The 26,579-nt window shown below is 40.2% G+C and overlaps 1 protein-coding gene across 1 annotated transcript in view; it reads left to right on the top strand.

The window, feature by feature from the left end:
• The window catches only part of RYR3 (ryanodine receptor 3), a 345,772-nt gene that overhangs the window by 47,997 nt on the left and 271,196 nt on the right, over nucleotides 1-26,579 (top strand). Inside the window, exons 4-9 of the mRNA XM_058540531.1 lie at nucleotides 8,104-8,178; nucleotides 10,473-10,551; nucleotides 16,800-16,912; nucleotides 17,819-17,918; nucleotides 20,833-20,926; nucleotides 25,429-25,503. Of these exons, the coding sequence (XP_058396514.1) occupies nucleotides 8,104-8,178; nucleotides 10,473-10,551; nucleotides 16,800-16,912; nucleotides 17,819-17,918; nucleotides 20,833-20,926; nucleotides 25,429-25,503 (536 nt within the window). The remainder of the gene's footprint in view (nucleotides 1-8,103; nucleotides 8,179-10,472; nucleotides 10,552-16,799; nucleotides 16,913-17,818; nucleotides 17,919-20,832; nucleotides 20,927-25,428; nucleotides 25,504-26,579) is intronic.

The following is a 26,579-nucleotide window of genomic DNA, read 5'->3' as shown; positions in this document are numbered from 1 at the left end:
ACGTCCTTATATTTCAACTTCTGTATAGACTGCATCGTGTTCACCACCAAAAGTCTAGATTCCCTCACCATACATATGTGTCCCTTTATCCCTTTCCCCTTCCCCCCACCCCCTCTGGTAACCATCAATCTGTTCTCTGTATCTGTGTGTTTGTTTTCTCACATAGGAATGATGACTAAGAGTTTTAGACCCACGTTAACCATCCCATTATGGAAAATCAAGGTGTCAAATCAAAAGAATGATACCTTACATTTGTGTGGTGTTTTTATATCCCAAGGTGGGAAGCCCAAGAAAAGCTGGACTTGGAAGTTACCTTGCTGAAGAGTAGGGTATCCGACCCAGAAAAGATGGTGGAGAAAAGGGCTTAGTGTGTTACGTTGGGCTCTCCGGGATTTTACACATAGTAAGGGAATTAGGATGGCTAGAATGTGCTTTTTGAATTTCTGTTGTCATAGTCCCTGGCTCTGACTCCTAATCACTGGTCAAACTAATCTATATGTGTGCCCTGTCACCCCTGGTCTGCACTTTCTAAATTCCAGTGTACTACTGTAACTATCATTGAAGAGGGAAATTTGTCCCCATTATCAGTTTACAATCCAAGACCTGTTTGGAAAATGCCCCACTGGTTCCTTCAGTGCCATTTGAGCCAGGAAGTCCCAGCTGTCCACCCCTCCTAGAAAAGTGGGGTGCTTGAGTGAGATCTTGAGAGTTTGGTCCGAGAGGGGTGATAGCCTCTAGTGGTAGGAGAAGGTGGACCTAGAATCTGACAGCTGGTGGGGGCAGCCATGGGAAGCATGGAATAGTGTAGAAACCATGTCTCCAGGAACAAGAATGGGATCCAAGGGCAGTCAGAAGAGCCAGTACGTTTGGGATCCAAGCAGGAATGACTCCCTGTAGCAAGCGATTTTCCCTATGGAGTCTGGAGCTGGACCTGAGGGAACTAGGAGGAGATCAGCGGTGTCTTAGAAAAACACAGCCCCTCCGGGGTTTCCAGACTAGGGCTAGACTCGACTCAGTGCCTAAAAGCAAGCATGCTAAAAGCAGCCACCTTTCAGACAGGTAAAGTCGTTTACTGAGGATGCTGGCAAATTAACCACCTTAAGCAACTAAGTTTTAACAGATAGACAAAACACTTTTGTAAGACTCCATTTCTTCAAACACATGCAGCGTATTGTTGCTCCCCACACACATACACTTTTTGTTGAAATGATGATGTAGGAGTGCTAAAGAAAAATTTGGAAAAGCTCGATGGTTCTGCAACCAACCAAATGGCTATTTCATTTTTATAGGTTTCTTTATCATTCTTGCGTATATGTAATAGTTGAAGGCATTTTGCATTCTGCCTTTTCATGGTAGTATATCATAAACATTTTCTGTAGCCTCTGTAATTGTCTTCTTTCATAGTTGCTGCATAGAACATTCTGGAGAAGCCCCATGATTTACTAGACAGTATTTTTCTTTTGGATATTTAGGTTCTTGCCAGGTTTTGTGTTTTCCCCCATTATGATGTTATTATCACAACAGTGTGCATACTTTTTTGTTTCTCTTGAATTATTCCCAGAGGTAGAATTACTACAGCAAAGGTTGTGGACTTCTTTATGGCTCTTTTTATATATCGCTTTGCAAGAGAGTTCTACTCAGTGCCACCTGGTAGAGGATCGCACTAGCTAAATTGCAACTCTGACAGCATTAAGGGTTTTTTCCCCCATTTTGGCGTATTTAGTTGATGTAAAATGATATATCAAAGTTGCTTTGATTGTCATTCCTTTCATTACTAGAAGAGATAAAATCTCTTCCATATGTTTTAATGTTATTCCTGATATGAATCATTTATTCATATCCTTTGCCTATTTCTTTATTTGATGCATTTTTCCCTACATTTCGATGAGATGTTAACCCTTTTGTCAAAGTGATACAAAGAATTTCTGTAGTCTATTAAATATTGATGTTTCCATTGTTCTGAAGTTTAGTAATCTTGGTATTGATTGGTACGTATCTTGGTACGTTATCTGTCTTTCGTTTCCTTCGAGTTCATCTGTTGCTTCAAAGCATAGATAAGTATTAGATATGTAAAGGAATGTAGACTATTTATTACATGCTACTTGTTCTAGAATTTAATTTTAAAATGAAATATTTAACTCTACTATCCATCTAGAATCTATCTTTTATATTTCCTGTGGATCTTACTGAATGCTTTTCTGATTTGCTAGCCACTTCTCATAGAGACATTTGCTTAATAATCCTGCCTTTCCCCCGTCGTACTAAAAATCTGCTTTATCGTATGCTACATTTTAAGTTTGTAAGTGGACTGCCTATATTACGCTACATTCTTCTTTTTGAACCATTACTAGAATGAATTAATTAATCTTGCTTCATAACATTTACTAAAACTTGGTTCTGTTTTATAGTAAAAATTTCTTACCATTTATGTTTCTAGATTAATTTTATAGCAATGTTGTCAAATTCCAAAATACCCTATTGGAATTTTCATTAAAACTGCACTACATCTGTAAGTTAAATTAGGAGAATAAGCATTTGCAAATATTAGTATTCTCAGTCTGTAGCAAAGTATACCTTTCCATTTCACAAATCAAATTTTATTTTATAGAATAAAAATTTGTGGTTTCATTTTAAGGGTTTAGATCATCATCTAAGTAAATTCGTAAAAATGTAATATTTTTGTAGCAATCATGAATAGAATCTTTCATTATGTTTTCTAACTGAAAATACTGGGTTATTTGCTTTTGTTTCTACTATTAGATATTATTGTTTTTTCACTTATGTGCCATCATCATTATTTAGTTGTCACTTGTGTCAAAGGAAACCTCCTGGACAATGTATAGGGCCTCTAGCACGTTCAGGAAATGTTGCTCTGTGACCTTCTAGAAAGGCTTCTTTCTTTTTTTCTTTGATAACCTAAAAGCATGGAACAGAAGTGGGGTAGAGAAGGAAAGGAAAATGAACGCCACATATCCACATCCAGAAAATGATTTCTCGTCTTACAAGCCCTCCAAGGAAGGTGGCCCCTGAAGCTTGCATGGGTTATGTTAGATTCAGTAAGGAGCCTTCCTAGAGGCTGGGATCCCCAGAGTGACACTTGGAGTTCCAGATTATAAAAATAGGTGACTTAGAGATCTAATAGTCTTGAGACATTTATGTGTGTCTGGAGAGAAGCAAAGCCACCCTCTCCTTTGTTGCCATATCAGGTTTATCTTACTGGGAGGCAGTGTCCTCTGGGAACCACCAAAAGGAATGTCAGTGACAGAATGAATTTTGAAATTATAGGCGAGATAATTGAATTAATGATCTAGGGGAACATTTTCCTTTGGACATGGCATCAGGGCCTTTCATCAGCTTTGCCCTGCCCCACTCCCATCCTCTGAGGTGGTACCAAGTAGTCGCTTTGCACTGATGATGACAGCCAAGGTCACTTGTGGCAGGGACCGATTTCTATCCCAGTGAAGTCTCACAGTCCTGAGACCTGGATCCGCTTTGTGAACAGATCTATGCAGTCTTCTGTGTAGCATATCATATCTTTCCCTGAATGTTATTCCAGAATTAGCATCAAATAGTGAAAAGGGTTAGTAGACTTGTAGTTAGACCCAAGTTCAAATCCAAGCTCACTGCTTACAAGCTGACTATGGGACAGTTTCTCTTTTCCCATCTGTAAAAGGGAGACAAAAGGACCATCTCATCCAATTATTGTTCATTCATTCAGGAAATATGAGAATTAAGTATGAAAATGAGTGCCTCCTATTTGCCAGGTGCTTATAAAAGGGATGTTGATATGGCAGAGAACACAACAAAGACTCAGGGAGCTTATGTTCTAGGAGGAGTGAGGGTAGATACATATCAAAAATAACATATGAATTCATTTCAGCTAATAATAAATGCCATGAGAAATATTAAAGCAGAAAAATGTGATAGAGTAAGGGTGATTTTTCTTTCAGAAGGATTGATCAAAGAAGACTTCACTAATGAGATATCTGAGCACAGAACTGAAAAAAGAGTGGGAATGAGCCATAAGAATATTGGAGGAAGAGCATTCCAGGCAGAGGGAAACACATGTGCAAAGGCCCTGCAGTAGGATCATGCTTGTCTGAAGGATAGAGGAAGGCCCATATGTCTGGAGCAGAGGGAGTGATGGAGAGCATGCTTCTGGGAGGTGATATAGTCAGAGAAGTGGAAGAGAACCAGATCAAGTAGGGCAGGGATTAGCAACTACAGCCAGCAAGTCAAATCCAGCCCATGGCCTGTTTATGTATAGTAAGGTTACATATAGGTTATGTAAGGGTAAGAATGGCTTTTAAATTTGAAAAAGCTGTTTAAAATAAAAAGGAAGACTATATGTGAGAGACAATATGCATCCTGCAAAGCCTAAAGTATTTACTCTCTGGTTTTTCACAGAGAAAATTTGCCAGCTCCTGATGCCGGGCCTTAGAGGCCATAGTGAGGACGTTGTGCTTCTCAGTGTGAAAGGAAGCCACTGGGGTGGGGGAGCAAGAAAGTAATGTGACTGATAATCTTAAAAGCATGGCTCTGGCTGCCATGTTAACTCAGACTATAAAAGGTGGAGGATGCAGCGGGAAGCAGAGTTAGGATGCTGTTATTATGGTCCAGGTGAGACAGGGCAGTTGGTTGGACAAGACTGGTAGGTAGCAGCCAGGTACTGAGTAGTTGGATACAGAATGTATTTTGAAGGTGGCACCAAAGTGCTTTGGATTGACTGTGGAGTATGAGAGGGAGGAAGGAGTACAGGATGACTCCCACGTTTTTGGTCTACACAGTCTCTTTGTGTTGTCATGGAAACTGAATGAGAGAATGATCTTTTTCTGCCCCCAGGGTTTGACGCCTCCACTTCTTCCACCATTTTGCAGTCAGGGTTACCTTCCTAAGGTAGAGTTTTGATTATGACATTCTCCTATCAGAAAGCTACACCAGTGTCCCCTTAGCTGTGGACTAGTCAGTCATAACCCTCCATAATCTGACCACCCTGCACTTGCATGCTAACTTGTTTCCAGCTATTCCCTTTCATCACCCCCAGCACTAAACAGTGAATCATCCACTGGTCCCCACGTGCACGTCATACTTTCCACTTCCAGGCCTTTGCCCCTGTGGGTTCCTCTTTCTTGCCATCATTATATGTCAACAGTCCCACCAGAATGTTAGGGTCTACCTTTTTGATAAAGCTATTCCTTAACACCCTCTTTACTCTCCTGGTCTATTCTAATCCGTTTGTCTTCACCTCTTTTAACAGGTGGGTTGTTTCTATTTGTAACATGATTTTTTTATACACAGGTCTTGTCCCCCCTATCAGACTACAAAGAGGGAGACGATATAGCATATGGTTAAATCTCGACTCTGCATTTGGCGCCTGTATGACCTTGTGAAGTTACTTAGCCTCTTTAAGCCTCAGTTTACGTTGCTGTAAAATGGAGATAATTACTATAGTTGTGGCACAGCACTAATTAAGACAAAATGAGATGATTCATGTACAACACTTAGGGGGGTTCTGTGCCTGCCATTCAATTACAGCTCATTTAATTCCAGTGAGATCAAGTCACCTTCATCAAGGAGCTGAGGAGGCGTCTTTCTAGCCTCTCCTTCCTGGTTCTTTGTACCCTGGTTTTGTACACAGTAGGCAAATGGAGATATTATAAAAAGTAGAGTGAAATGAACTCAAGTTCTGGAGTTAACTCTGAGTTCAATGCCCACCACCACATCCAGCTGTAGGACATAAGTTAAGACACTTACCCTCTTTGAGCTTCAAATCCCTCACATTTGAAATGGGGGAAATCCTTCCTACCTTGAGAAGTTGTGAGAATGGGCTCTAATGGTATGTAAAGTATCTGATGCATGTGCCCAATGGTAGCTCTCACCTGGGTGATGATTATCAAAGCTTCTGCAGAAAAAGCTTCTCTATCCTTCTAGAAAGCTTTAATTATCCCTTAAAGCAGAGGTTCTCAAAATGTGGTTACTGGACCAGCAGCATCAGTGTTATGCCCACTGAAACTTGTTAGAATGTTCTCAGGCTCCACCCCAGGCCTAGTGAGGCAAACACTGTGGAGTAGGGTCCAGCAGCCTATGTTTTCACCAGCTGATGTACACCAGCATCTAAGACCCACTGCCTTAGTGGACAGAGGAGTTGGGATGTGAAGCCTCCCAGATTCTGCACGGTGACATCCCATTCAATCCCAGGGGAATACTTAAGTCTCTGCTTTTCTGTTGGCACCATAATGAAGATCAGGAGATGTTAGCAGCAGTGCCTGAGAAGGGGAGGAGCACAAGCTCTTTAGTGCCACTTTTGGGGATTGGCAACTCTTGACTCTTTACTTATATTACTCACAGAGTTAATAGGAACAAAGACCAACTGGAGGAAGATGTGACCCAGGGTTAACACTAGGATATATAACTTAGTCAGTAGTTCAGTTTGAGCCATAGGACTGATTTGGGAGCCTACACCCACAACATAAGCCATCATGAGCTATCAGTTACCTTGTAGTAATACAAATGTACAGGGAAAATTTCAGTTAGACTGACAAGATGTGAAAGTTATTTAGTATGACAAATTTTAATGTAAGCTGTTGACATATTTGTAAATACAGCAACTAAAGTTCAAACAATTTCAAGAAATTTAGAAATATTGCAGAGAATGTTTAATTCCTCCATAGTATTAAAGTCTGGAGAGCTTTAACACTTAAATATCTCCATAGCCGAGGGAAAAGCACAGGCACATTTATAGATAGTTATCGGCTTTTTTTAAACATGATACCATACTTATCTTTTTTCTTTTTTTAAGGCTTATTGTATGACATGAAAAATCATCTTTTTGACAGAGTGATTCTGTTAATCCAAATAGAGTTGAAACACAATTACTCCAAGCCTTGTGCTCCAGACCTCCGCCTGCCCTCCACATCACAACCATTCCCCTCCATGCTCATGGCTCTGATGGAAGGTAGACGTGGGAGAGGAGCAGAACCTCAAACCAGCCCCTTGGGCTGCTGGTCTGTAGCTCTGAATAAAATGCAATATATAAGAGGTGCCCTTGGCATATAAAAGGAAAATGTTAGAATTTCTCTTTATGATTGATTTTAATCTCAGGCTTTGGATTCTCTTTTTGTGTGTATTTGGGGACGGGGGCCTATGCTCAAATATTTTTTCCTAAAAGGGATGAGTGATCAAAAAAATTTGACAGACTCTGAGGGCAGGTTAACATGACAGGGAGAGATTTAGGTAAAAGGTTGAAAATGTTGGTGCCAAAAAATTCTAGAATTTTCTGTAGATTTCAGTTTTCCATGTTACCCACTCACCTATAACTAGACTAAGTAATAGTTTTGTCTCATATCATGTACTGTTCAGTTCAGATAGTGATGTGTGAAACAGACTAAAGGAAAAAGTAAGAAGCAGACACCAGTGGCTTTATGTTGGGCTGTCTCTTCCTCCTGTCCCTCTCCTATTGGGTGGGCTGCCACTGAGTGAACACATAAAGTGGAGCTGCCTAGTGAGGCAGGGAAGGTACCTAGATGGTCCCTCGACTGAAGGATCTATTTCTGCACAACTGGTTGCCCTTTTAAAGTCCCAAGATTTCAGACACATCTCTCGTTGGTGAAACCCGGGTAAATAGGACCCATTTAAGTGAATGGAGAGAAGGCACAAGTGCCTTGAAAGGAAAAGACCACAAAGCACAGAATGTGACCATCTGCCTGCCCCGCAAACTGCCTTTCTGTCGCTAGGCTGTAGTTACATCACATTTGTTTCTCTCTCTCACTCTGAACGCTTCTGAGAAGTTTCAAAGGAAGGTAAGCAGTACCTATCTCATTTACATGCTTCTCTGGTAGAACAGCTCTGGGTTTCTGCTGATCCTGGGCAGGGGCCATTTTGGAGAAGAGATGTGGCCCCACACACCCTCTCCCAAGGATGTTGCATGGCTGTGGTCACGAGTCTCCCCCCGCCAGTAGGCTGGCCACTCGCTTCTAGAATGAATCCCTTGGGAGCTTTGCAGTGGGTCTTTTCTTTGTAGTCTGTCTTCAGGAATTCTTGTGCTGCTCTGCTCTCAGGCCACAACTGGCCCATGCTGACATTCTTCCTCCTCATTCCCCACAGCCAGCACAAGGGGGTGGCCACAGGACCCTGCTCTATGGGCACGCGATTCTCCTGCGGCACTCTTTCAGCGGAATGGTAAGCACACCAGGATGTCCACTCTTAACCATTCAAGGAGGAGGGGAAAGATGAGGAGGCAGGAGGTAGAGGAAACCAGTAAGTGTCTAGATCAGGTTAACAGTGGAAGTAATTTGGAACATAAATAATTATAGCACATTATTGTCTTAGCATTTCCTTCGTATGATTTATCTCAATTTGCAATTATATATTTGTGTTTGCTTAATGTCTGACTACCCTCCTCCCCATTCCATGAGAAAAAGGACTATGTCTTTTTTTTTTTTTATTTAACTAAACCTAACCCCACTCAGTGCAGTACCTTGACACACTAGATGCTCAATAAATATTTGTTGAATTGATGGTCAAATAAACCAGGGTTTATTTGGCTTTGAAAACATAGCTGATTTCTTGCGTATACATGGATAACCAGCATAGACGAAAAATCAACCAAATGGGGTTTTTGTGAAATTTCTTCTCTTTTACTAGCTAAGGGATATGAAATGATATCCATTGCTTCAGTCCTAAAAGAATTTGAAGGTATTGTGTTAATTCAGAGGCAGGAGGAAGATAAAGAGCAAAGCAGTCACAGAAAGCTGATCAGGCTATAACTTAATTGGGGATCTAGAACCGGAATTAACCAAAAGGGTAATAACTCAATGTAACTTGAAAATTTTTTTTCAATTTTTAAATGAATATAATTTGTAAAATAAAGATATTGTAGATCTTTTGCAGGGAGTATTAAGGAGAATATTGTGACCTCAATTAAGTATAATATGTGCCAACACTAATAACATTTACTCCCAGCTTCTACAGATATCATCCTCACTTGCTATCAGTGTAAGGAAGATTTGTCTTCTTTCTCTAGCCCTGGTGGAAAACTGTTACATTAATTCAAGACTCAATTTTCACACATCTACACCTGCAGCATACTGCAAAGTTCATCTCAAAGCTTGAACTATCAAATTGGCAGTGGGAACAGCAACTGCCTCTTAAATAATTTATTGATTGCAGCATTTTTTTTTTGCCTGAGCACTGGTAAGAAGTTGACCTTTTCAGCCCAAACATTCATCTGTTGTAGTCCTTTGTGGCAAAGGACAGAGAACAAAAATGACCAAATGGCAGGTTATCTGAGCAGGAGATGGGGACATTTGTACCCTGACAATCTCTAGACTTGAGAGGTGATCATTTATGTTTCCGAATCTGGTGCTTATCCATAGGGTAAATAAAACCCTAATACTTCTCTTTTTCAACCTAACTAGAGTAGACAAAATCTGGAACAGCACACCTCAGGGCTTGGAAAACTCAGGCTAACATCATGGTAGAGATATGAAGACTTACGTTGTCATTAAATTTACTGCCCCATGTTCCCCAAAAATCTCACTCACATTTAACATAAACTCTATACCCACTAGTTCCTTTTAGGAGCAGCTCTGAGAATAAAGCCTGTGAGATATGACTTCTTACAATGCAATGATTCTCCATTTTCCTATTGTGGAGAACTGGAAGTGTAACTCACAAAGCACGTTCCAAGTGCATTTCTGCCTCCCAGTCTATTTCTAGGACCAGCCGCTGTCCCAGTCAATAAAGGAGGCCGAAAATAGGCCATGGGTTTTTTTCCTTTATTAAGTTATTTTAAAAATTATTTTTGTTTTATATGCACATGTATTTTTATAGTTAGAAAAAAAAAGCCATAGACATTATTTGAGAAGTTTTAAAGCTCACGGAAAGTTTGGAAGACAGAAAACGAATAGAAGTGGGGGAGTTATCATGGTCCCTCTCACTGTCCAAAGACAACTTCTGTCACCACTTTGGTGTAATTCCTTCTAGCCTGGTTGCTAGGCATTTAGATTTTGCATATATGTTAACTATACAAATATATCATTTTGTAAAAGTTCCATGCTGTTATACACTCTTGATAAATACTCTTAATGGTAATGTAATATTCCATAAAATGAAGTACCAAAGTTTATCAAAGTTTCTCATTATTGTTGGTCATTTATGTTGCATCTATATTGTTCCCAACTTAAAAGTTTCTCAGAATATCTTTGAGCTAAAACATATTTAAGAGTTCAAACTTATTTCCATAACATACAGTCCTATAAGTTAAATCACTGGGTCATCAGATAAGAACATTTTCGAGGTTTTAAAAATATTATAAAAGTATATTCCAAAAGCATTGTACCCATGAACAAGATAAACAAGCCCTTTTCACAGTAGCTCAGTGTGGAAATTGACAACTGGAAGCCAGCTAGTGGTGAGATGCTGAGACCTGACAGAAGAGTGTGACTTCACTAGCATCTGCTCTTGTTTCACAGTATCTAACATGTTTGACTACATCAAGATCCCAGACAGATAAACTTGCCTTTGATGTCGGTCTACGGGAACACGCCACAGGTAAGTCAACGTTCCCAGAGCTTCTGCTCAGTGGCGTCTTGGACAAAGGGCTTTTGAGAAGGATACTGAGTATATTATTCGTTTGGGATTCTAAACCAACCTGGTCAAGAAATAGGTCTGATTAAATTTTGGAGAGTAATAAAGAAAGAACGTGTGATGGAAATGTAGAAACTAAGAATGAAGGACAACGTAATGCTTTAAGCACAGTCTGCCAGAGTCTCAAAGAAAAATAATTTTTTAGGGTTAGGTACTGAAAATAAGTAGAGAAGTTATTCCTGCTAAGAACCAATGGTAATGATTAACCGATAAAAAACAAAGTTAGCATAATAAGGGCTTACATAATGAAGTATGGTGTCTAGATCAAAGGAGTAGTCCCATTATTCTGCAGTGAACCAGCTCTTTCTAAAGCAATGTTTCCCGAATGTTAGTCAAGGCCATCCACCATCATGGTTTTTGCCATTCCAGTGCATCTCCTTTATTATCATTTGCTTTGTATTTTTCATTAAATTTACTTACTTTTGTACTTAAAATTTTATAGACAAAACTTATATCATTGCTATAAGCAGAAAATTGATATTGCCTGCCATAAAAGTAAATATGGAAAGAAAAACCATGTCATTAAATAATTGAAGAGATATTGACAAATATTAGAAAAGTGTTGATGATACACAATCTCCAAACTTAAACCTTTCTCTGATGGAATCAGAGGGCTTATAGAGTCATGAAAAGAAAATAAATTTCTTACTGTATGATTCAGTGTCATTGAATTGTCCTCTACCACCAGTGCTATATGTCATACACTGTGGTAAAAACTGGCTTTTTTTTTTTAGTTCAGTCAAAAATATTGACAGTCAAGAGATGGATCCTAAGAAATGTGGCAACCAGGATGATGCGTGTTCTCCCTGGAAACTAGACATGAGGAACAGAGAACTGAACTAACTATCTACAAATATTTATAGTTCTAGTATCAAAGGAAGGGCTGACTTGCTGTGGGTTGTCCCAAAGACCAATGGAGCAATGGGTAGAAGTTGAGAGGAGGCATATTTCACCTCAGTGAAGGAAACCGCTGTGTAGTAATATCTGCTATTATCCAGCAGAGAAACAGCTGGCCTTGGGTTGTAGCATGCTCCCTGTGGCTGAAATAGTCATGGGTAATCTGACCATCTGTCAAGGGCATTACATATAGAATTTCTACTCCATTTAGAGGTCTTGCTAGGTACCAATCAGGATTCTTGGTTGCAAACAGCAGAAACTAATTCAGGTTAACTCAAGCAGAATGAGCATTTACTGGAAGAATGTTGGGTAGAATCTGCTCTAACGCTGAAGCCTCAGGCTTGGAAAAAGGGCAGGAGCAAAGAGAGGCCAGGAAAGAGAAAAGAGCCTGGGTCACACTGCAGGAAGAGTCTCACTTGGATACAGTCCTTGATATCATGACATTTTCCCCCAAATCGGAGGAGGGTTGCGTTGTTTGGTAGCCAAAGAAGGACAAAAAAGGACAAATTCATGCTGTTATTCTAAAACTGTTCTAGTTCATAAGGGACTGATCCAGATTAGCTGATTTTACAGATGATCTAGAAAAAAAACAAAATCCAGAGTTTAAACCATGTGCATCTGCTGTTTCTGCGTCATGCACAGTAGTGTCCTAAGAATGCCTGAGTAGGACCCCTTCTCTCATCCTCCTCTTCTTGTTTTTATACAAAGCAGAAGAGTGAGCCTGCCTCTGCCCATTAAGTTTTTTTCTCTAAAATAAGATTATATTTGAATTTGATTTGAGGTTGCTTTGTTTTCAGCTAAAGTGTTATTCTTAAAATATAATTTCCTCTAAGGTGTTCTCAACCTTTGCTGAAAATTACAAATGAGTGAAGTGCCACACTCTCTGAATGTAAGTTGGCTTCTAAATATAAACCAGCTGTCAGTCTTGGAGTACATAATTGGAAAAGTCATATACGGTCATTCTATTTATATTAGTAAAATAACTTTTTTGAGAGTTGGGAAGAAATTGAGAAATACCACTTTCTAGTCGTGTGTTCAAGAAATCTATTTTATTTAATTATTGGAACCTCCAATAAAAAACAGAGGGAAAATAGAAGCAGGAAATAGTACTCTTTCCAACACTTTTTCCTAAATTCCTAAAATCAGACTTGATGTGAATTCTGCTGACAGACCAGGAAAACACGTGAACCAACCAAAGTTCAAGTTGGCTGATCAGAAGCTGACTTGGCAGAAGACGGGGAAAAGGATTGACCAGGTGTTCACGAAAATAATTTATTTTACCTTCCTCACCCCTAACCCATTTCATATTCTCCTTGAAGAAGGCTTGCTTGGGGGCTGGCCCGGTGGTGTAGCAGTTAAGTTCCCATGCTCCACTTCAGCAGCCCGGGGTTCACAGTTTCGGATCCCAGACGGGGACCAACACACCACTTGTCAAGCCATGCTGTGGCGGTGTCCCACATATAAAGTAGAAGAAAATGGACACGGATGTTAGCCCAGGGCCAATCTTCCTCAGCAAAAAAAAAAAGAAAAAAGAAAAAAGTCTGGCTTGGTACTTGTGAGAGAGATAGAGAATGCACATACAGCTCAGAGGAGTTTCAGTGTTGCCTGGTCTGAGTTTTCCCACTCCGGGAGGAGATTCACTCAGAATCCAACAGAATCGCATTCTGGTTCTTACTCAGGTCATTCCATGACTGCACTTTTGGCTCAGAAACCTCTTCTGAGTTGAAGACGAGTAAAATGCTCAATCGTTGAGTTGAATGTCTAGGAGAATGTGAGGAGAAGTTTGGAAGCAGTTTCTTGAACACTTCTGGAATTTTTTCCCCTTGCACAGTGGATCATAAATGATTTGACTTATGTAACAGAACTGGTGACTATTTTGCCCTTAATTTTGGTTACTGAGTTCTTCTTTTTCTCCTTGTAAAGATTTTCTGTTGTTTTGTTTTTAACGTTTAGACATAGCTTTAGAATTAGACTTAGGAGGGAAAAAACAGGGAAAAAAACACTAAAAGTACTGTTATGTATTTTAGGGCCATCAACTGGCCCATATCCTATTGATTTGGGGAATGGCCCCATCCCTGGGCTCCAGATCACCAGCTTGTTCCTGGGAGAGGGCAAGAGAACAGGTATACTATTCTCTCATGTGCCTCTTTACGGACCCACTTCATCTCAGATGCCTTTGGTGGTCCAGAGTAGGTAATGAATACACATATCATTTTCCCCTTCAAATGTAGAGGTCAACTTCTTTTGTCATGAAATTTTTAATTTAATCAAAATAATCAAATTTATTTAACCAAAGTAATACCTGTACATAGTTTAAAGAAATAAATAGTGCTTCTAGGTTTATTGAAAACATCGGTCTCCTGCCCTATCTGTCCGTGTTCTACCCCTCTGGGGCATCCACTTTCAGCTCCTCTAGTTTTTTGTTGTTGTTGTTTTTGAGGAAGATTGGCCCTGAGCTCACATCTGTTGCCAATCTTCCTCTTTTTCTCTTTTCTCCCCCAAAGCCCCAGTACACAGTTGTATATCCTAATTGTAGGTCCTTCTAGCTCTTCTATGTGGGATGCCGCCTCAGCATGGCTTGATGAGCGGTGAGTATGTCTGTTCCAGGATCCAAACCGGCAAACCCCAGGCTGCCACAGCAGAACGCGTGAACTTAACCCCTACGCCACCCAGCCGGCCCCCTCCTCTAGTATTTTTTACCACTTGTTTATGAAAAATGTAGTATGCTGCTATTGAGTCGTTCTTTCCAGATTAGGCATGATCTACTGATGTCCTAAATGAATAATAAAAATTTAGCTCTTATACTCCCCTCTTCCCTGTCTTCTCTTTCCACCCTCCCATTATATTTACATCTATTTTTTATGTAACTACCAAATCAATATTAACTACTTACATTGATATAACTGTGACTTTTATTTGCAAATGAGACTCATGATATACTATGATCAGTTCACTTTATTGTATTACTTTTGAGTTTTCCAGTAGTTAATAATTGCCTTGTTTGCTTTATTTTCTGTGACCCAATCATTCACTCATTTCTGAAACTCGGTTCCCATAGAACTGAAACTCACCCCTGATCGGATTGGATCATAATAGCTCTTCTGTCAGTTTCATCTTCTTAGAAACATCCACCATCATCCAGGAAATTCCCTTTGCCTCTCTGCTAGATTCCATGTTTCCTGGATCTCATGTTTTTCTCTCTTCTTGGTTTACCACACCACTTTAGTGGAGCCCATTATCCAGTAGCTTTTACAGAAAAGATCCATGGGAGGTAAATTGTTGTCTGAAAGTTTCTTAATTCCAGCTTTACAAGTAATTCATGGTATTCTACATGGGACATTTTTTTTTTTTTTCAGCGTCCTGAAGGCTTTCTTCTGTTTTCTTCTAGCTTATGATCTGGCTGTCGAGATGCCTACTTTCTGATTCCTGATCCTTTGCGTGTGACCTGTTTATATTTTCTGAGAGCTACGTAGATCTTCTTTTTTGCCCTGGCATCTGAAATTCCTCATGCTATGTCTGGGCATGGATCTCATCCTTTGTATTCTCAGTCTCACAGGAACGGATCCTGCTCTCACTTCTCCACTGTGCTAGGGACTCTGTATACCTCTTCAAGACGAAAATGGTCGTCTTCCAGCTTTGGGAAAATTTTAATACTATTTCTTTGTTAATTTCCTCCCTTTATTTTCTGCTCCTGCTTTCTGGAAGTCCTCTAGATTGATTTTCTAATTTTCTTTTCACTCCTATTTCTAATCTGTTTTCCTTCTTTTGGAGAGAATTTTTCAACTTTACCCTATAACCTTCTTGTTTCTTTCTGTTTCAGGATCAAAGAGTTTTTCTTTTTCTTTGAAGGGATCCTTAATGGATACTTCCATAGCTGCTTCATGAATGTAACTTTTTCTTGTTTCTCTGAGAGTATTAATTATGTATTTTTTTGTTTTCTTTGGCTCTCTGTAATTTTCATTTTCTCCAAGTCCCTTTCCACCCTTTTTGGTTTGTTTCTGTCATTCATGTTAGAGACTTGCCTCAGATGTCAGATGATCCTTGGTCTCGTTCGTGTTTAGATCAAGGCAGTAAAAGCTGATGGGAAGCTCTGAGTGTGTGGCTGTGGCTTGCCACCTGTTAAGCCTCACTTCTGAGTAATCTAGCAGGGACTAGGTATTTCGCTGGAGACACCCACACAGCACTATCTTTTGTCTTGAGTCATTGGCTTCCCTAAAGATTAGTCCTCAAATTTGGGTGGGGAGCAGTTCAGTATCACAGCTAGCATTCTGGAAGCTGAGGTATGGAGGCAAAGGGAAGGGAGCTGGGGTTTCACTAATTAGGGGGTAAAATTTTAGTGATTCTCTATATTCAACAATACTCTTTACTTCCTTGTCTGACAGTGTCTGGTATTTCCGAAACCAGTTCTTCAATGGTTGCTATTCCATGGATTAAACTTCTGATCATCTGTAGGGTGGAGGGGGAAGAGTCATGCAGGATAGAGAAGAGGACACATGGGTTAAATCTTCCTTTAGAACTTTTAGACAATTCTTCTGTTTTCAATGCCATCTTCTACTGCTGCCTTCACAAGTAGCTGTTGCCTCCAATTCCAGACAGTTTCTGGGGAATATGCAGAAGGAATGGCCTTACTTCTTGAGAGCAACTTCTCCATTTTCTTACCCAAAGACTTGAGTTTTAGTTTTCTCTTGGCTAAAAGCATCTGTCTGCTTTCCATTTTCCAAAATGTTAGTTTCTTTTTTTTTTTTTTTTTTTTTGCTATCAACTTCTCACCTGCTGTCTTAGTCCTTGTCGAGTTAAGCCTTTTGAAAATCTCTGACTTTTGTAGTAGAATTACTGATGTTTTAGTAGAATTTCATGGGAAGGGGCAAAGGTAAAAGTCTGTAAGTGGTCAGTAGACCAATGAAGTCAGTTCTTAAAACAAAGAATTTTAAGTGCCTATGAAGAAAGCATTTATCTATATGTATTAAAAATACTCAAAGGCTTCTATAGTTTCTGGCCTCCGATATCTGTCCTAAACACTGTCTTTCTGTCTCTAGAGAAAATGAAGGTGATAAACATAGTCAAGAACAGATGTGGGGCTACTGGAATGCCTATAGATTAATAGAAATTGAGGTGTGAAGCATGTGTGTGTGTGTGTGTGTGTGTGTGAGAGAGAGAGAGAGAGAGATTATCATCAGGAAGAAAGAGAATGAGGGGCAGAATTAGGGACACTGGCTTCTATGAAACAATGACTAACTCAAGGAGCCTTTATGTAGGAGAAGCCTGTTGGTGGACCATACATCCTGCTTCCAAACAGAGGTCTGAGGGAGAGAAAGTTCGAATTGGCGATGACCTCATCCTTGTCAGTGTGTCCTCCGAAAGATACCTTGTAAGTACCTCCTAACACAGTTGTCTTTCATTTTCAGAATATTTTCCTTTAGGAATAGATGGGCAAGGATAGAGCCACAGCAGGCTGGGTGGGATAAGATACCTTTACACAGTATTCCTGAGAGGTGATAAATTCTCTCTCCTGCCAGATTATCATGGGGCCTGGAATTTTACTGTTAGTTATCCTTTGAGATTAAGGTACTGTGCCAGCACACTCTGCTTAAATGCCCCAGGCACTTCCTGAGAAATCCAACTGTTTACACGTTAGCTACCATTACTGTGAATTTATCACATTGCTTAACTCTTGTCCAGTGAAGAACAAGCCAGAAAGAATGGGGTATGGTATAATGAGCTTATGTTGGAAAAAGGAAGAGACTTTCAAATGTTTCAGCAGGTGGAATGTCACAGTGATTGGAAGACATAGGTGAGATTTTGCATCTGGGGGTGGGTACCAGGCAAGCGTCGTTGACATCAGCCCCTGGTAGGGAGGGGGATGCCTGAAGATCAGAGAAATGTCAGAACTTTTTAAGCTTCTCAGCACCAATCCTGTCGGCAGATTTTACTTTGCCTAGATCAAAGGCTGGAGTAATTTTTCCCATTTGTGAGTTCCATTCTCCTATCAAGAATGGACATATTAAAACTTCCTGTTGAATCTGGGATCTAGCTGAGAGGGTGAAGTCAACACTTGTCTGCCACCTCTGTAGCTGAATACTTCCTCTTCCCTGAATCAAGTGTCCCACTTTGAAGCTGCTTCTAGATTGGGTGGAGCCCTCTCCCCACAGGCTATGTAGAAAGAACCAGATGACAGTAGGACTGTTTAATTCAATCCTTGAAATTCTAGGTGAGCTGCTTCTGTCAGGACTGGCCTGGTGATTTAAAGGATGTCTCATTTCTGTTTATGCTGCAGCATCTCTCAATGTCAAATGGTAACATACAAGTGGATGCCTCCTTTATGCAAACACTCTGGAATGTACATCCTACGTGCTCAGGAAGTAGCATCGAAGAAGGTGTGCTTTTTTTATATGCATTCAGCCCCTCACCCTGCCAGTCTCCCTTGTGCGGTATATATTGACATTTTCTGCTGCTTCTCGACTCCCACCTGAATATCTTAGTACATTGTTAGCGTGATTTAAATTCATTTGAATTTCTTTCTCTGATGTTGATATGAATTATTTTTTGTCCTGATTTCTAATTACATGAGCATCCCTGACATTATTTTTTAATCCTTTACAGTCCACTACTGTGTTAGCACTATATGCATTCAAGACTTGGATATGCACTTTCCCGCTCCCCTTGACTTTTTATTTTTATTTATGGTTACTAGTTATAAGTGTACAGACCTCAGCAACTTCAGTTTTAGAAGAGATTAATTGCCAAGAAGGTGATATCGTTAATATTTCTTCCCAATGCATCTCTCTATACAGGTGGAAGAAGAACTTTCTCTGTAATAAAAGTGTGTTTGGCCACTTGTTTTTACTCGTATTTATGGAAGGCCATTTAAAAATAATAAATGAAATTGTCTCACTATTTTCTTTTTCCCTTGGAAGTAAGATCGTCAAAGTTTGTTCAGCATATCCTATTTCTTGGAGCTAGGCAAAGTCAATGTACCTTTCAAGTTATATAATAAATATACTGGCCTTACTTTACTCATGGGTAATATCACAGCTGAGCAGAATAATCAAATGTCAGTGTCCTATAGGTTATTGCATTACATTCTAGCACTTTATAGCAAGATCAGAATTTTAAAAAATACTCATATCACAGGCTTTAACCATGTTTTTAATCCTCAGCCTAGTAGTTTCAAACTGGGAATGCCCATCTGTGATATGATGTTTGAAAATAGAGGGAAAACTGAGAGTGTCACCATGATGCTCAGTTTCAGAGGACATCACAGCTAAACTGAACCATCAGGAAATGGCAGATTTTTCACTGTTTTGGCAACTTGTAGACGGCTTTAAAAAGGCAGGATGTGTTTAGTCGTCTTCTTTTACACCAAAATTCACCCACCACCCTATGTCTATTGTCAGTCATCCCGTTTCTATCAGGAATCAAGAAACTCTCGGTTTAATTCTTCCCCAAGGAAGTTTTGACTGAATCTTCTCCATGTTGAATTTTCATTCCCGCTGTAGGAATAAAAATATTTCCCATTCCCAACAAAGGGCTTGTGGAAATTAATTAAGAAGTGTTTGCAAATCACGTCAAAAGATCCTTATAGAAGTGTTGAGTGCCCTAGTCATATAGGTGGATAGCTCACTGCTTGAGTCGTCTGGCCCTGTAGATAATGCCCTCTCAGCACCTACTGGTGAGAAACCCACTTCAGCCCTTGAGAGTAGAAGTGATCCTCACCATCACCCTTCTTTCCTGACTATTGTCCTGATATATTTCAATAAGAAAAGTCGTGAAGCACCAGCACATAGCCAGTTTTCTCTGTGTGAGTAGAATATTGATTGGAGGAGCCTCAGGACTGTAAAGGGACTGATGGACTCCCAAGGGGGCATGGTGGGGGCATGGCCTCACCATCATGAGATGATGGAGAGTGTAGGCAAGAGTGTGATCATGGAAGGTTTTAATTTTCTAAATAAATTGGCTGTTAACAATTCCCCTGCAGTATATCATTAATTATTTCAATGCAAATAAAAGTATACAACTGGAAATAGTACAGTAAGATAAAGGAAAGCTGGAAAAAGACTTCTGAATATTTGAGGGAAGTTTAAGAAGAACCTGCCTTGCCTGAATGAAAAAAAAATAGGATTGGGGAATATCAGACAGTTCCTGTATAAGACACACTGATAACACCCTTTTCTCCTCTGGCACGACTTCTCATTCTTTCTGCTTTAATCCAACACCCAAATTAGTTTGACAGCCCCTAAAGTGATCTCATTATGTGATTTTTTTAAAATCCTGATACAGACATTGAGCATATTAAGTCCATATGTCTCCTGAGAACAGACTAGCCTGGAGAATTTTTTAGTTCAAAGGGATCACAAATTTGATTTCTTTGTGCAAGGTAAAGCTCAGACTGGGGCCCCTCTTCTGCTCCTATGTTCTTTAAGGCTTAGAATTTATTTGAAGAATAAATGAATTTAATTGGTCATTGTGTCCTTGAAGTTCATTGTTTCCTATCCATCTCTGAACTCCCTGGCTCTTGAGATTCCCTTCCTGATTTTGAAAGCTAAGTGCTTGCTGATAGTGGCCTCTATGCTTGTCCACTCAGGGTACTGGAATGTCGTTGTGCTTTCCCCTTGGTGAATGTAGGAAGAGTGTCCAGGTTTGATCTGTGTTTGTTAAATGCATTCAAAAGCTAGTTGCCCCTAAGACAGCTGTTAATGACAGTTTAGCTCCTCCTAAGACAGCTCTTAATGACAGTTTGCTGCCCCCCTTCCCAGCACCTTCTTTCTTCTCCCATGGCTGCAATTTGATGTGGATTTTGCCACAAAATCTACACAAGATTGTAAGAGCTTATCCAGGAACTTGGTGTTAGATGTATTTATACCCTAAACTACTGGAAAATCTTTATCTTCCTGACAGTAGCAACTTAATTTTCCTTTTAGCTTTTCTTTTTTGTATTTGAAAACATTGTATTATTTTTTTTATTGAAGTATAATTGACGTAAAACATTATATTAGTTTCGGGTGACCTTTTGGCTATTAATAATATAAATTGACACTGTTTGCACCTTACTTTTTGATGTTGGACTTGCTCATCTCTGAAACCGTATTTAACTTTCAATGTTGGAATTGTTTTGACTTTCTTGTCTTTTCTGCCTGAGGCCTGAATTCATGGGATCTGTAATTTCCCAAATGCTTCTCTCTTGGTGTTTTCCATAACTGACTCAGATCTGCATGCATTTACCCTTTTTAAACATGGCTTGTCTTTGTTAAACTTCCCGTCAGTTCATGGTAGAATGTAATTCTCTTATAGGATACCTACTTGGTGGGCATGTAGTACGTCTTTTCCACGGTCATGATGAGTGTTTGACGATACCATCTACAGACCACAATGATTCCCAGCACAGGTGAGCCAGTGGCTTCATCCTTCTCCTGTTGGCCAGTTGACAAACCTCCCTCTAGCCATGAGTTGCAGTTTGTAACACAGGAATGGGAGGACACTAGAGTGTGCTCCCAGGAATAGCCATATACACATACTGCTTCTTAGGCAAGCAATTCTATAATGCTTCCCAATCCCTTCATTTTCTTCGATTGCTCCTGAGTCTAGGAGTTTCTAGTAATATTAATTGTAGACTGAGCACCCATTTTGGTAATGGAAATCAGACTAGTCAGTGTAGTGTGTCTGTGCACTTACACAAATTATACATCAGGCTCTTCAAAGGCAGATCGTCTCTATTATTCCCCTTTCACGTGCTAAGTAATTAAGGTGGAGTTTGGTGATTTCATTTTGCTTGTTACCAAATAAGATTGAGGAAATCAAACAGCAATATCCAACAGGAGCTGGATTTAGCAGAGGATGGTGCCAAGGGCAGCATTTAGAGGGTGCTGCTTTCTTTGGTCCTCTACTTCGCCCCTCAACAAATGGTTTTCAAAAATTCAAAATCAGGAGATGAGAGATATTAATCCAGGTCTTAAATTCATACTGAAGGGTCCTTTAGTATTCTGTTTATCATCAAAGGAACAGAGCATAGAAAACTCGGCCCTTATGAATATAGAAATCCGATATATTTTTAAAAAAATAAAATCTTAGATCCAAATTAGACTGAATTTGGGACAGCAGCAAGTCTGATCTCCCAGTGGTAATACATCCTTTGTTTTTACATAATGCCTACGGGAACCTTGTTAACTGCATTTCTTTTATTTCATTAGAAACATGGGGCCACATTCACACAACTTAGAAATCATCTAGTTCAGGCTCCTGCCAAAGGTCACACACTGGATGGTTCAGATGGGAGCCTAGAAACCAGAACTGCTGACTCTGCAGCCGGATTTGTTCCTTATTTGGTTCCTTATTTGGTACTGAAGGACCCCGGGAGCAGTGTGCTTGCTAACAGTAGCATCTTAGAAACCATGCATTGACAATATGTATCCCTTCCTGTTCTGAGTCTCTTCCTACTTGCTCTGTCCTCTGAATATCCCTTCATGGGAACCAGATGTGACCCAGAACATTGTCTAGGACACATAAAACTCAGCACTCTGGCAAGTGCCTGATGAATTCACTCACTGCCTCGCTGGTACTAGTCCAGTGGTTGACATTTTCTTTGAGTAGGGAAGCTAGGCTGACCTGATTTCCCCTAGAATTAAGGATTTCCTACTCTAAATAATGCCATGTGATCCTATTCAGTTGCAATTTTCTTTTTCTTTTATTTTTAAACAATGAAATTATGCAATAGCCCACGTACTATCTCTTTAACATCTTATTCTGCAGCATTAAGGGGAAGGTTTGTGGGTGAGTTTTGCAGTTATCTACATCTAAGATGGAACACTTCAGAACTCACTAGTTCTTTCTTCTCATTCCTGTCCTTGTAAGGATAGGTATTTGGAAAAAGTGAAATGATAACCTTCTACATGGCCCTTTACCTACACACACACACACACACACACACACACACACACACACATGCCTGTCATTAAATTTAGAACCAAATTAGAAGCAGCCTGGACAGAAACTATGCTGCTTGGAGAAGCTTGTCATTTGGTGGCCATTCCTGTTGAGTGCTTCAAAAAGAGCCTGACTAAAAGGAAAGACTGTACAAGTACTTGGAAGAAGGTGCCAGGGAGAATGAAACAGATAGAGAGGAATACTCAAAATGGGCACCCTGAAGCAGATACGCATACCATCGTTGAAATAAGAGCAAAGGTGGCCTTCCTTTGGCTGAGGATTCCGTAGGATCCAATTTTATTTTGGAAAAAACAAATTCACAGATAAAAATAGAAAAGCTTATTCTTTTCCTTTGTAAGGAAGCATAAAGGGGTTGAGACTGGGGCGAATAAGCAGCTATTCATTATGCTGGAAACTGAATTTTTCTATAACTGGTCTCTCCATCGAAAGAGAATGCTTTGGCATTATTGGATGTCTAGGTGAGGTGAGTGAGAAGCCTCATCATTGTCTTGTGTCGTCAGGTAAATCCTCAGAACTGGCCAGGATGGCCAGGAATACTGGAATCTGGGAGAGCACAGAGGACTAGGAAATCAAGAACACACTAAAAGACCCAGCAGCCATTAAGACATGCAGGTGGTTCCACTGTAGTGGAGCTGACTTTCCAGGGGAAATCGTTTCTATTCCTTCTAAAGCCCGAGAGCAGCCAGGCTGGGTAGAGAGGCCGGCTGTGCCAGGGTGCAGACCCTAAAGCAACAATCTAACCTTCTGAGCTCTGATCCTCGGCTCTGCCTCTGGCTTGTCAAGCACCCTGGGGCAAGTCACTTAACCTGTCGAAGCCAAGGCTAAGCTGTCAGCCAAGCTTTCAAAGCATCTCAGCTCACCGCCCACTCTACTCCGCTTCTTGGGTAATTGTTTTAGAGAACAGGAACAGAGTGTTTCAACCTCTGTAACCTTCTAAGGTTAAATGGAGCAAGCCGCCTGCATTTCCTAGGTGGGAAAGACTAACCTTCAAGAATGCCTCAGATGTCAGAGGGAGAAAGTTCCCTAATCCTGTGACGTAGGTGAGCTGCTCCACCCTCTCCACCTGAGACATCCTTCCAGCCCTCAGTGAAGGGGGAGAAGCATCAGTGAACATCTCAGCAAATTTTCTTGCATGGCTGGGAGGTCAGAGCCATATCATTTGGATTCTAGGCCTGACACAGAGACCCCTGGTGTGTTGTAGCTCTAAGGTGACATAGGATTTCTTTCTTATCATTGACCACGCATTTCCTGATAACATGTACATTCTCAAAAGGTTTAGAATGTCTTCTCTAATCCTATCACGCAGAGGAAGCAACTGTTAATGTAGTGTTTCATTGTATTTCTGTGCCAGGTAATGTGTTTTTCTATGCATGTTTATAAATATCTGTATTTAAACAAAATTTCGATAAATCCACAATACATAGTATTTTGTACATCCATGAACATGTTTGTGCACATTCATTACTTTAAAAAACACAAATTCTCACAACATTCTGTGACTGAAGTACCCTGTTAGGCTCATTTTATAGATGAGGGCTGAGATACAGAGAGTTGAAGGGACTTGACAAGCCCACACAGGTAATAGATGCAAACTCAGGTCTGCCTGACTCCCAAGCCCATATTTTCAACCAACTCATAGTTATATTCTTAGATAAGAAAATAATTACACATTTCCTCTTTACTTCTATTGATTACTTATTATCTCAAAATCTAGATCAAAATTCTTCTGGGTTTTGAGTGATTCAATTGTGATATATACAGATCCTCTATAGTTGAAGGTGGGATCTTAAATTAGTGAAATTAAGTGCAGTTAAGTGATCAGACTTGATTTAAGGTCACAAGATTCTCAAAAGTGTCTGGATTAGTATACCAGGTAATCCAGGGACCACTGTTCGTGAGACATGCTTTTAAACTAGGATAGTTCATTTATTCTTCGTAATCTATGATATAGTTGAGTTGATCCCTATTACACGGATTAAAAAACACACTTTGCTACTCCTCATATAAACATCAGGCAAACCCAAATTGAGGGACATTTTACAGAATACATCATCCATACTTCTCAAAACTGCCAGAGACATGAAAAATGAGGAAAGACTAAGAAACTATAACAGATCAGAAGAGATAGGGAAGACATGGCAGCTGAATGCAATGTGGTATCCTGAACTGGATCCTGGAACAGGAAAAAAAATTAATAGAAAAACTGATGAAATCCAAATAGGATCTGGAGTTTAGCTAGTAATGACATAGCAACGTTGGTTTCTTAGTTTTAGCAATTGCGCCATAGTAATGTCAGATGATAACATTAGGAGAAACTGAGCAAGCCTATATGGGAGCACTTTGTACTATCTTTCCAACTTTTTCGTAAGTCTAGGATTATTCCAAAATAAACATTTCATTTAAAAACACATTAAAAGATTATCCTTAATGCAGGAAAGGAGACAACAGTAAGTAAGAAAACCATGAACACTACAGCAATTGAGTATAAAGCTTTGGTTCCAAGCTTCCTAGAACAATAGAAATAAATTCATACTGTACTGCATATGTTTTAAAAGTACAAATACATTTTCTAAAGATGTAAAACTACATCAAGGAACTTAACTGGAAAGAATTGGAGCATCCGGTATCTGTTCTAATGGTGTGTGACTGGGCTGTTTTGACTCCTGATGTGGAAATGGAGCCAGTCCTTTTCATCGTACACCTGATGGTCCATGAGTGTCCATATATGTATGTGGCGAGCAGTTTCCTCCCTGTTGGCACCTTTTTTCCCTTATGAGAGACAAACTGGGAAATTGTGCCTCCCTTTGACTCTTGCTTTTCATTTTGCTGACTCAGTGCGAGCTTAGCGAAACAGCCGAGTCTGAGCAGCCTCTGCAGGGAGCTGTTCCCTGCCCGGTGCTGATCAGTGTCACGCACAGAGGAGCTAATCTCCAACTCTCCTCGCAGGAGGATATTCTATGAAGCTGGGGGAGCTGGGACACGAGCCAGATCTCTGTGGAGAGTGGAACCCCTTCGGATAAGGTAATGGGGGGGTCAAGGTGGTGCTCTTTTCAAGATTATTTTCTTTTCCAAGACAGTCCATTCTCTTAAATATTTCATTTGTTCCATATCATCTGGCAAACTCTCAAAAGTTCCTTGGCCCGGAGCTAAATTCTGAAATTTCTGTGACTTCATTTTTAAAGAACATACACACACAGACATACACAGACACACACACAGGGTTTCCAAGACCTCTGTTTTGACTCTGAAGCCAGACAGCTCTGCTGCCTTTGCAGGGACTGGGTTATAAAAGGCAAGCTTGGACATGTCTACTGCAAGCCATCCAAATTCTTCTCCCATTTGTTTTCTTAAACAGATTCCTTGGAACCCAGGTAAGTCTTTCTCCTCTCAGTAGCCTTGTTGGCTCCTGTGGAAAGCTGGCTTTAAATGGCAGAGTAGTGGTTGGGATGGCATGATAGAGGGAAGACTAAACATCACTGGAAATGTAACTATGAAGGAAACACTGTTTACCAGAACTTGTCGGAAACAGTATTGTACCTGATGGAAGGAAAGGGGGCTGAGGCTTTGGAGCCACGAACTTGAATAAAAACATGGGGTCTCTAACAGTCAAGCCACTGAAGGGGATCCGTTAAGCTCTGGACCTTTATTTTGCTGAGAGGATTGTAAGTTAGGCTAAAGCTAACTGCTCAGGATAAGAGAGGAAGGTTCAGTGTTGCCATCTTTGGTTTCCTTCTCTGTCTTTCTCTCTAGTTCTCTGCTCAGTCTCCCCCTGAATGCATGTTCAAAGTGAAAGTCTCTCTCATCAGGGTTGTATGCCCCCAAGGAGTCCTCAAGATAATCCACTGGCGATCAGAAGAAAATGTTAGAACTTCTCTTACACAGACACACACACACAAGCACACACACACAGGTGCATTCAAACTTTTAACGAGAAACTCTTTGGAGACTACTGGTTTATAGAATATTGTTTTTAAGGAGCACCCACTTGTTAGCTGACTTGGACATTTACATTCCCTTTCTAGCCTTGTTAAAATTCTTATGGTAACAGACTCTTGTTCTCAGGATTTAGGCCTTGGTTCTTGCTTAATGGACTTTTT

This window comes from Diceros bicornis, chromosome 5, assembly GCF_020826845.1.
Source record: "Diceros bicornis minor isolate mBicDic1 chromosome 5, mDicBic1.mat.cur, whole genome shotgun sequence".
In the NCBI taxonomy this organism is placed as follows: domain Eukaryota; kingdom Metazoa; phylum Chordata; class Mammalia; order Perissodactyla; family Rhinocerotidae; genus Diceros; species Diceros bicornis.
Note: the sequence above shows the minus strand (reverse complement) of the source record. Positions and strands in the feature narration are given on the sequence as shown.